The 12,549-nt window shown below is 39.6% G+C and overlaps 1 protein-coding gene across 29 annotated transcripts in view; it reads left to right on the plus strand.

The window, feature by feature from the left end:
• Positions 1-12,549, plus strand: part of RIMS1 (regulating synaptic membrane exocytosis 1) — a 469,599-nt gene that overhangs the window by 318,515 nt on the left and 138,535 nt on the right. For 20 of the 29 annotated variants that reach the window (XM_073675553.1, XM_073675524.1, XM_073675526.1 and 17 more), the window contains one exon: positions 6,960-7,072. The exons of the other annotated variants lie outside the window; for them this stretch is intronic. In XM_073675553.1, coding sequence (XP_073531654.1) covers positions 6,960-7,072 — 113 coding nt within the window. The remainder of the gene's footprint in view (positions 1-6,959; positions 7,073-12,549) is intronic. 29 annotated transcript variants of the gene reach the window in all.

Consider the following 12,549-nt stretch of genomic DNA (forward strand, 5'->3'; position numbering starts at 1 on the left):
GGTCCTATTTTGCGGTTGCTGCCTGGGCGAGATGCAACTCTGGTGTGGTGACAATGTAACTTAACACTATGCAGGCGTGCATGTTTATATGATTTTTAAATAGACTGTTTAAGCATTCATTGTTAATTGAGTGTTTCTTCCTAATGGCCATGAGGTTTTGCGGTTCTCAATCTAAATTTGACTTTTTAAACAGTTCATTTGAAAAACACTCAGCAAGGAACACCTGCATATCAGCTATACTGCCTATCCCATAACTCTGATGTGTCTGTCATTTTGTGTTTTAATAATTGTTGTAAAATCACCTTCTATTTGTTTTGTTTAAGTTTGACATTTCTTATATATTCGGTTGGTCTCACTTTGTCTGTTCAGGAACACACTGCTCTGCATCTAGACAAATTCCTGACTGGTGGGAGACAATGCGCTTCTGCTTGATTGACAGTTCGGACAAGTATAATATTTGTGTCACTGGCCCGACCTGTGCATTTCTAAAGCTGCCATACAAGTCAGCCTTGACTCTTCAACATCAGAATTATAGTAGCATTGGATCTGGCTGAGATTAGAAGCGAACAGTGCCCTCCAGTAATCTTATCCTGCTGCATTGCAGAGCTTACAAGCTCCATTGGAAAGCGCGTGTGAGCAATGTGCGTGAATGTCTGGACAGCAGCAGTGGCCGGTCCCTAAGTCAACTCAAAAAATAACCTGTAAACACAAAAAATAATATTGTAGTTATCAGGGGAACTGTTAATAAACAGTAAATTAGAAAAATGCTTGTTTTTACCAGCACTTTCCATCTATGACCATCAATGTCAATGAAGGTTGGAATAACCTTTTAACACCGAGAATAATTACGGTAAATCACTCAGTGTTTGTTATAAAACATTGTGAACAATTGTATAGGCACTCTACATGTCCCTATTTAGAGAAAAACTTAGATAGAAACAAAATGAACATATATCCTGATATAAGTAAGTAAAAAGCTAAAGGCATATAAATAACATAGGGTACTTAGTAAAACCTAAGATGTTTCTATCTTAGGTATTGTCTTTATAGTGGCCAGTGTGAACATGCTCCTACAACTTGCATCGATACCAACTTCTACTCCAGTTCATTTATTTAGTTTGTGGCACTATTTAGATTGGCATCACATGAGGATATGAGTTAGCCGGTTTCTGTATTCTATGGTACACTTCTGTATATTTGATATGCCAGTGCCTATAATATTAGCATGTTTTCACTACGTCTATGTTATAACATCTGGTTGAAGATTTACTAGGTGTAGCTGACTGGCCCTAGAGTCTAGACTCTGCATATACATAATAAAGATATTATTAGAGTATTAGATGTGGTGATGATAAAAGCATACACTGTGAAGTTTCTAGTTTGCTCTTATTCAGTAGTTATAGTAGTTATTCCTAGGAACATTCATGTATTCTTTAAATTGAGTGTATCGCTCACGGCCAAAAACCATCATTAAATGTTAAAACTCTTTCTGACTATTAACAGTAGACCTTGAATTGTGCATATCTGTAATATGTCACCCATGGAGATCCATCAGGCACGACTAACGTCAGATCTTGGCATTAGTGCCATATTTCCTTGAATCTCATAGTAGAGGTTATTTTGTACAATTGCACTGTATTCAGAGCTGCAGGGACTCCATTAAGTTTGTGAAGTTATTACTCTTAGGCCACGGCACCACTATCAGTATTTGATCAGTATTCGGTCAGTATTTTTTCTCAGGAGTGGGAGACAAAACCAGATGAGGAACAATCAGAGAAAAGGTATAATAGAAACAAGTCACCAATTCTGCATTTATCACCCACTCCTGGTTTTGGCTCCCACTCCTGAGAAATAATACTGACTGAATACTGACCAAATACTGATAGTGGAGCCATGGCCTTATACATTTTTTTGAGGATAAAAAACAATGAATACCGCATAGTTGTGCATGGTGCTCCTCAAGGTTAGTCCGATTTAAAGACAAAAACTGTTTGCTGTTAGGCACAATCTTATTCCTGAGGTGTATTTTGGGCAATATAACGATAAATCCTTGGTGGTTACCCAGTTCACATCCTGTCTTTTCTTTCTTTGGTTTTGGCTGAGGTTCATGGCAGCTGAACAGGATTTTTCACACGTAGATTAAAAGAAAAAGCCATCAAATTCAGCCTGGAATCTAAACTTCTGAATTGTTTGTTGCTGCTGTTCATGAAACAATTCTTACATGTTGAAATGATATGTCATCCACTGAGACAGCACATTGCTTACAAGTGAGTTGGCTAGTTACGGGCTGCTAACGTGACACCACTGTGGTTCACCAATCACTGCGATGGCCAATGATTGTCCATTCTGGTCAGGTGATGGCATCTGTAGAGATGCAGCAGAAGACCTGACAAGCTGCAGGTGAGTATACTTAGAGGATCATGGTATATCGTTTTGTAATGAATTTTTTTTTTTGTTTTTTTTTATAGTCTCTAGAAAATTAATGAATCGTCATTTGCTTATCCTCTCTTCTCTTATGGGTAAATGTGTGAAACTGTGTGAGATTTAAAGATCCAACACTGGATTTATTGGTTGTGATGGTTTGATGTCAGACATCTGGATCTACTCATTCTGGCTCAGTACAACTCTCTGGTGCCTAAGCCACAAGATTTCACGTGCCACTAACAACTTAGCAAAAGCCCAATTATATAAGCTGTCACCTGATTACGCTTCTATTTTTGCTAGCTTCCACGCGCCCTGACGATGGCTATTGAGCCACCTATAAATCACCACCACCTGCTTTAACCTGTCGGTTTTGCACTCTGCTTCCAGTTTCCCAGCCTGTCCTCTATTATTTATGACTTTTGGACAATTTTCAGTATTTCTCATTACATTTGGATTTAATGGGGTTATCCAATACCCATGATATTTTATCCAAAACACAATTTAAGTACTCAAATTAATTCTAGAATATCCTCCAAAGTGATTTTCATTATTTGTACTGTGCTTACCCTTCCTCTCCCCTGTGTCATCGTTCAGGCCCCATTCCGGCTCCAGGCAACCCTGAGAATTTATTTCATATAAAGCAAACTCCTGGCTTCTCAGATAATACTAGCTGTGCCCAGCCATGCTCACTATTCTAACCATGTTCCACCCTTTGTCTGTTGTCCCTTGGCACCTGCTTTAGGTTTGGTAGCCTTCTCCTGACACATGCTGTCAATCAAGGTGGCATCAGCTGTGATGTCCATCAACAGGTCAGAGTGGAAGAGAAGCAAGCACCCTGTGGATGGGACATCACAGGAACTTGGCATATTGATGTTTAGGGCCGTCACATGACAGTGATGATCAGGAGAGGTTCTGTACTGATTTAGAAGAGAAAGGTAAAGTCCTGGAAAACCTATTTAAGGCTCTAAACTAAATAATCTTTTGTAGAAAGTAGTGGGTGTTCCCAAAGATTTTGCCTATTAAATTTGTTAGCAATAATCATAAACAATAATTTCATTTTAGGTTTGATGTGCTAACCATAGAACAATAATTAGAGGTATAATATTTCCTCTAAGAAGCTTTATAGATGGATAATTCTACTACTCCCCACCCTTTATGCCCTGCAATTGATTACCCAACAAAAGCTCCCGGGATTGCCATAGGTATCAGCCTATTAGGCCATACAACAGTCATAGCCTCATAGATTTTCCTGCTAGCGCATCATTGATGGCAATATTACTATGGAATACTGAGTATTCCAAAGTTTACACTTTAAATTCTATAATGGGACAAACCTAAGTCAAATTAAAATTTGTAAAGCTAAATGAAAAAAATAAATCTCCCCTCCTAAAAATAAAACTTTTTTTTAATTAGAAAATATATTCTTTTTAAAAAATATTAATAAAAATATCATCAATATTGTGTTTGGCTTATTTTGGAACAGAAAATGAAAAAAAAAATCTATACATGTATATTTCATATGTTTTGTACCAGAAAGTTAACATTATTTGTACTACAATGTGCCCTCATATTTCCATTGAGGAAATGTGATAAAAATGGATAAATAGTACATAGTGGTGCCAATTAAAAGTACACTTTTCAATCAACTAAATTAATCTTAGTCCTATAAATCCAGAATAGGCCGGTTTTATGAAGTAATTGAATCAAATCACCAGGTTTTTGCTACCTCATGTGAGAGCAGCATAATGTAAGGAAAGAGATCCTGATTCCAGTGATGTATCATTTAGTTTACTGGGTGCAGCAGCTGTGATACAATCAGAATTTTATCTGCTGCAGTGCTAAAACGCTGACACCACTGATTAGCAGCTTTCAATGTACATGGTACTACACTAAGCTGCTAATCAGTGGTGCGGGTGTGGTTGGACCAGGAGGCACGCAGGCTGCTAGTCCGCAAGTCTCCTGCTGATAACACTGTTGTATTGAAACAACAGCACACAGCCTTATAACTGACACATCGCTGAAATCAGTGTCTCATCCCCTACATTATGGTGCCCTCAGATTACACAGCAAAAACCTGCTGACAGTTTCCCTTTAAGATTACAGTAAGGACTTCTTTAGGCCGTTATTTGCATGTCTTAATATAAGCAGTGACATTACCAGATCAAGATTATTTTTTGTATGGTCATGTTATTTTTTAAACAGACAGTTGCGTGTTTAGCCAGCCAGTAACTATTAATAAGAATGGAAAAATTCTACCCTTCTTTCTGCTGTGTACCAGGTTTAGATTTATGATTAAAAAAAAGTCCCGTTTTAATATTTTATATAAATAAAAATATTGTGTTAATAAAATTATTATTCAACTTGAGTTTGCCAGTAGGGCTAGTAATACTTTGAGGTTAGAATAGGGGGGACGAACCTTCTTAGACTATTAATGAAATGTCACATTATGATAATTCTGTCAGTCTAACAAGCCTTCTTATTACCAGACCCATGTTTGTGCCTACAACTTGTACTATGACTATGGAAACCAAACAAAAATGATGTGGAATGATTGTATTAGCGAAGCCCAAGCATAAATGACCATGCACTCTTCAGTTTACCAGCCTTTAGCTTTCTTATGTGTCAGCTTCTTAAAACATAAAACTAGTGTAATTATGGCACGATATTAAATGGCATAAAAAAACCCAGAAAAACATATGTTATGTTGTTGTGCATTTAAGAGGTTGTCTACTACTGGACGGAGTTCTTAAAGGGATTCTGTCAGCAGGTTTTTGCTACCTCATCTGAGAGCAGCATAATGTAGGCAAAGAGAAGCTGAATCCAACAATGTATCACTTAGATTACTGGGTGCAGCTGTTTTGACACAATCAGAGCTTTTAAATTTAGAATAAAGCGGAGCTGAGGAAGCTAACCCCACCCACACCAGACTCTGGATATACAAAGTCTATAGACAGTGATCTGCTTATCATAAGAAGGGGCGTTGCCGGACTGATGTAGTCCAGCACTGTTAATCTATTAGTGATAAATCCTTCACAGTTAATAAACAACAGTACACACTTTGACAAGTGACACATCCCTGAATTCTGTGTTTCAGCCTCTATCTCCTGCTGTCTTCAGATTACATATCAAAAACCTGCTGACAGATTCCCTTTAATTGCTTAAGTGTCCGACATAAAATAAAAAAAAACATTTATCTCCTGCGATGTTGGTGTGGTTATTCCCAGTGATTACGTGCAGCCAATCAACAGCCACTGATCAGATGCCTCTTTCATTATTCAGTCAGAGTGAACGTCCGCCCTAATGGAATATTGAAAGGCTGCAGATGATCAGTGTTAACTAATTGTCTGCAGCGGCCACATGACATAATAGTATATTGGAGTGGCACCATTATTTTTTTTTATTTTGTGTGGGATACTTAAACAATTAAGGATCAACCAACCCCTTTAAATAATTTTGCCTCCCTATGTTCTCATATTTTTAAGAACTGTACTATAAAAGGTAGATACAACAAGAATCTCATGCACCGCTGATACTGTTTGATGCAGAACTTGGTGCAACCTCCAAAATGTCGCAATGATGATCTGAGGCACCAAAAGGTGATAGTAAAAAATCCTTATTTTATTTCATTGTCATAAAATATAGCAATATATTTTTTCTTGTATTTTCCTCTTCTAATTTGATTGAGAAAAGCTTATTATAACGAAAAAGTAAATTGTTATTTAGGACGGATTGTAATCAAACATCAGAGATCATCATTGTTACTCTAGAAATGATACTTTTCAAAGAGTAATTGCCATTGGGGTGCATGATTTGATATTTACTCAGTCATTTTTGACCCACAAGATATGGAAAAATATTCTCTATCAATCTGAATGCATATTGTCAGAATCCTAAAAATGGACATGTGCTATCCGTCATGCTGACGCGTTACAGATGTGAGGAGCGGTCTTGTTCATTTCTATAGATGGTACAAGTATGCTCTCAGCAAATGGTTCTGAGTAATGAGATTAGCAGCAAATTTACAATGGAGACACCGGAAAGTCAAGATGTGAAAAAAATCTTAAAAAATTGGTAATAAACATTTTGTTACTGTACTGATAGAAAAACCTAGCCCTTACAAATATTATATGTACGCTTTTAATTCTCACTTTTTCTTGTGTGCCGTAATGAAACAAATATGTTTGTATGAAATTTCGCTAAACTTTGTAATGTGAAGACTAATGCGGATTTAATGCCATCAGAAATAATGAAGCTGTGGATAACTTTCACATTTTAAATGTCACTACTAGCATAGCATAGGGAGAGAAAATCTGTTTTTTAATCGTTGTGACACTTAATAAACTCAATTTGCTGCTGGTATTTATGTGAAATTCTGCCGTCTTAGAGACACAAATAAATACATAAATGCTAAAATGGGAAGTTAAGGAAATGCAAGAAATCTGTCTTCCAGAAATGCGTAGTGCTAAAAACATCACGTTTGTCACTTTATTATGTCATTACTTCTTATTAAATCAGTTGCACCCATATTTTTTCAGCAAATTTGTTAGTGGAAGAACGTACAAGACAAATGAAAATAAAGGTTCAGAGATTTAAGCAGACAGCTGGCTCTAGCTCCAGTCAAGAACTCGAGAGAGAGCAATTTACTAAGGTAAGTGCAGAATATTAAATAAATGCTTAAGATTAAGGGGAAATAAAAATATGTAAGTAAGTTATTTTGCAAGGATTTTGTATAAGGGTTGCTTATGTGAAATATGTCAATTTTCTAAAACAGGAAATTAGAAGAACCAATAAAATTAAAGTTAGTCTATAACTTTTGGAATTCTATTTGGATAAAAGAATTCTGTCAAATACGGTCTATGACCTTGATCAGCGGTGCAACTTGAGGCCCCTGGGCCCCAATTCAATAAACTGTAACAGAACCAATCACCAACCGTGTGCCATTCTGGGGTCTTTCCATGTGGCAAAATGGACTTTAGCTTCTTTGGTCACTAATGTCCAGAATCCTGTTATCACTTACTCCCTCAAAATGGATATAGAACGCTTTTTTGTTTCGTACATAAACAAACCAAATATATGTTGAAAGCACTCTCATTAGGCAACGATCTGGCTAAATATTTCTTGAAAGCACCTTCTTTTGGCATAGAACTGGCTAATATTTGTCGAAAGCACCTTCTTTTGGCATAGAACGGGATAAATATGTGTCGAAAGGACACTATTTAGGCATACATTTGGCTAAATATGTGTTGAAAATAAACTCTTTTGGCATACCGTGGGTACGGAAAGTATTCAGACCCCTTTAAAATTTTCACTCTTTGTTTCACTGCAGCCATTTGGTAAATTCTAAAGTTAATTTTTTTTCTCATTAAAGTTCACTCTGCGCCCCATCTTGACTGAAAAAAAACAGAAATGTAGACATTTTTGCAAATTTATTAAAAAAGAAAAACTGAAATATCACATGGTCATAATGACGCGCCCCCCTGGGCCTGTGCTGTGCAGGGGGATACCCGGAGCCAGATCGCTGGGGGTTGTAGTCCTCCGTGGCGGTGACCCGGTCCGTGCTCAGGGCGGTCAAACCAGTGGCAGTCTGAGTGTGATGACAAATGTCCGACTACGCCACCCGTGAATTGCGGTCAGTGGGGACCGCCGCTGCGCTGCAGACCGCTGAGGCTGATGTTGTATGCGCAGCCAAGCATGGGATAACTCCCCACGGGAGAAGTATTGCCTCAGGGCAGCTAGAGTGGATGATGGGAGTGTTGGTGTGAGCGTCCCAGTACTGATGGTGCTGGTGATGAAACACAGAGACGTGTGGTGCAGTTCAGGGTCTTTACTGATGGTATAACGCAGAGCCTCCCAGGAGTACTGGTTAGCAGTAGGGGCCTGGTCAGTCTGTAAGCAAGTAGGATCTCCCCTGGCCAGGTGGAGTTGTAGGCCTCCCCGACTATCTGCACTCTTTCCTGGCTACCTTGCTCTATGCGGGTAGAAGTAGCCCACGTCCCTGAGTATACAGTGTGGTGCTCACCCGTATGGCCGGTGACTTGGGGCCTTCCGTTAGCCTCCGCTTCACGATGGCGGTGCTGGTCCCTTGCTTGTGACCGTGCCTCCGGGCTTCTATGGCCAGAGGACCTGAAATCCCCTGCCGGTTGGATTCTGCTGCTGGACCTGGATGTCCTCACAGCCTCGGACTCCGTGTCCGGGTTTAGTGTCTTCAGCCAAGGCGATCTTTCTAGCTTCCAGCCTCTGGCACTCGCTCCTGCTCCTACAGAGCTCCTGTTGTCACTTTCCCTGTGTCTGCTGTCCTCCAGACCTGACTGCGTCTCTGTCTGGGACTTCACTCACTAATCCCGCCCCAGACCCAGTTTATAAGGGCAGATTCCTCCCCTCCCAGGTCTGGGTGGGCCGTGTTGCATGCTTAGGGCTCCTGACCAGAGAAACCTCCCACTTGCTCTCAGACATAATATTTCTATTACTGTGGCAACCAGACCCCTGGGGTGCAACAATAAGTATTCAGACCCTTTGCTCAGACACTCATATTTAAGTCACATGCGGTCCATTTCCTTGTGATCCTCCTTGAGATGGTTCTACTCCTTCATTGGAGTCCAACTGTGTTTAAGTGACCGTTTCCGATCGGACTCTTTGACGACGATTGGTAAACGCGGGGTTAAGAGCCAGAATACCACGTAAAAAGCCATTTTTAAATGCCTCACAGCGTCAGAAACGTCTGCAGTGGGCCAAAGAACCTTCTAAATGGACCATTGAACAATGGAGAAATGTTTTATGGAGCGATGAGACATGCATATCCATCTTTGGCAGCGACGGTGTCTGCTACGTTCGACGACAACCTGGAGAGGATTGCTTGCCAGAGTGTACAGTACCCACCATGAAGCCTCCTCTGAGTGTTATGGTATGGGGCTGCATGTCCAGAAATGCAGTTGGTAGGCTGCAGTACATCAAGGAAGTCCTTCAGCCTAAACTCATTACTTCGGCACATGATGTATTTTGTGAAGGGACACCGTTTATTTTTCAGCAAGATGGAGCCCCATGCCATACAGCTAAAAAATGTCTCTCTTGGTTCAAGGACAAAAATGTCCAGCTATTGAATTGTCCAGGAAACAGCCCAGATCTCAATCCTATGAGAATCTCTGGGCTCGGCTCAAAAAGCGGTGTCAAAACAGCGGACTAATTGCAGCCATCATCAAATCATGGTTTCCTATCATCACACCATGTGATTTAAATGAACTGGTAGATAGCATGCCAAGTAGATGCCAGGCAGTTATCAAGGCCAAGGGCTACCTAACTAAGTATTAACATTTTAGTGTTAGATATGAAAATAGGACAAATAAATGGCTTTTCTCCCTCAGTCATCTGAGTGACAATAGTGTCCAATTTGTTGACAAATGAACAAATTTCCTGATAATATTGTGTTTCTATATGAGATTTTGTTATTTCTACTTAAAAACTTTACTGTGAAATGAAAAACATTCATGAAATTTGGATTTGTATTGGCAAAATGCTAAAAATTCATAAATCTTGAGGGTGTTGCCTCGATTTTGGCCACTAGTGTACATTTCAAAGACCTGCATGTCCAGATATGTGGTTTGGGGGAAAGAGTGGGGGGTGACCTTACTGATATTCCCTTAAAATGTTTGATAACCTTCTAATTTCCAAGCATGAAAAATTACCTCCTACTTCGCTGTCCGTAGAAATGATCACTTTTCATGTCTAACACTATTACTTGCCTCGAAGGTAAGTGACAGAAAGTGTCTGTGGAATCATCCTATACTAATATAATATGTAGTTTTGGCTCAGGGAGTCTGAGCATCAGCTGTTTAATGCATATGGCTTTCTATTTTAAAAGGACTGACAATAAGGGTATGTGCACACGATGCAGAAATGCTCAGGATTTTTTCCTGAGCGTTTCTGCATCTCTCTGGCAGGAAAAAACGCATGCGGATTGTACATGCGGATTGTACATGCGGTTTCCTGCCAGGGACATGCGGGAATGAAGCGGTCTTCACTTTCATTTCCGCATGCGGGTTGACAAGCGCTTCCCAAGCGATTTTAGCATCACTTGGAAAGTGCTTGTCAACTTCACACTATATAAATCCATGCAACCGGCATGGATTTATATAGTGTGTGATGTCAAAAAATAAAAAATAAATCTATACGTTACCATCTGATGGCCCCCGGTGTCCTGCTTCATCGGTCCCGGCTGCCGGCAGTGAAGACTGTAGGACCTTCCGACGTCAGCGTCACGTGACCCGTCACATGACTCTGACGTCAGCGAAGGTCCTTCATTCAACCGCGAAGTGCGCGGGAAGCCGGCAGGACACAGCGCGGGCCGTCAGAAGGTGAGAATATATATATTTTTTATTTTATTCTTTTTTTTTTTTAATGGTACCTGGGTCTGGATGAGAGTCCTCTCATCCACACCCGGGTACCATCCGCACATTAGACCGCATGAAAAGCGCATCAACATATACAGTGATGCGGATTCCATGCGGTCTAATGCAAGTCAATGGCGGCAAAAGAGCAGCGTTTCCGCAAAATTAATTGACATGCTGCGGATTTTTGACCGCAGCGTTTACGCTGCGGAAAAATCCGCATCATGGGCACAGCACATGCAGATTTCCATTGGGGAACATTGCTGCCCTTCTACCATGCGTTTTTCATGCGTTTCCGCGGCGTTTACGCAACTGCAAAAACGCCGCGGAAACGCATGAAAAACGCATCGTGTGAACTCAGCCTAAGGTGTTTCATGCAATAAAAAAAGATAATACTATGGCTTAAAATGAATGTGATGTATTAGGCTAAATTCAGGGAGCGTTGTGATTTTACAAGATAGCTAAACAAACTTCTGGTGATCACTTACAAAACCAAAGTGCAAAATGGGTAAAACAATCTGAATAAAAATCAGAAATTAATAATTACATTGGGATGCTCCACTTTTTACTAAGTGTTTCCTTTAAATATACATTTCAAAGACCTAGGTCTTTTTTCAACCTATGTTACTATGTAAAAAGGATCAATTAAAGGTAATAAGTAAAGCGTAAAACGTGGTAGTGCATGAAATGATGAGAATTTTCTCAGATATATGTCATCAGCAAATCAAATGATTTCCCTCGGTATTGAAGAGGCGCAGCTTTTTCTTCTATTTTACCAACGTGAGCACAGAATCTGGGGAGATTCTCTTGTCTGGGATTTACCAGTTGTAGGGGGAACACATTCTTTACAGCATCTATATGGAAAAGTGGAGGCTTGTGCTAAGAACTGGTAGGATTTAGTTTAGTCTGTTACACAGTTTTGTCAACTTGCTGATCCATAAAATATAATGGAAGAATTGAATCATTTATTGAATAACCATCTTGAATTAATTTGCCAATGTATCCTAATGGACAACAAATCAGCATAATGTAAATCAGGGAAAAGGTTTACTCACCTTCAGCCAGGAACCTGAAGTTAACTTTAAAAAGGATATTAGTACCTAACATATAATAAGATGTTCACATGCATTATACAACCCTGCTTATAGAGGAGGATACAGCTGCTTCTAAAAGGATATTCTGCAAGAACAGCAACTTGTAAAGCTTTTAACCTTCCAGAAGATTAATATGTGCACAGTCCATGCACGCTACTTAAACCTATGTTTACATTTTGTACAGTATATCTTAACGAAATTATCAGAACATGAGACCAAAAATCTGGTTTTATACTGGAAAATTCAAATCTGGCATGTGTCACTATACGCAGCAAAACTTTGGAATGTCCTTATGTATCCCAGTGGTTTTAAAACTGTGTCTATTTTTCGTGACACTTTATACTTCCTATTAAATGTGTTTGCCCAAAATCATAAGGTGGTGTTATGATAAAGAACAAATATATTTATTTGTGCCAACACAAAATAGCCCATTTTTTAAAATCTGTTTCATTTTGCACATCTCATTGTCCAAAGGATGACCCTCCATGCTGTATTTGTTCAGTTGTCATTGGAACCATCCTTTAGCAGTTCCAGCTCGCTGTCAGTCATGCACAGTGCAATCTCTTTGAGCTGACTTTCAGCCAGCATAGCTGTGCTCTGGGACACGTCTAGAATGGAGCTCCTACTGTGAGGCATAATGTCCTGGAAAT

Source organism: Phyllobates terribilis, unplaced genomic scaffold, assembly GCF_046119375.1.
Source record: "Phyllobates terribilis strain yellow unplaced genomic scaffold, ASM4611937v1 Scaffold_3__8_contigs__length_932513732, whole genome shotgun sequence".
NCBI classification, from domain to species: domain Eukaryota; kingdom Metazoa; phylum Chordata; class Amphibia; order Anura; family Dendrobatidae; genus Phyllobates; species Phyllobates terribilis.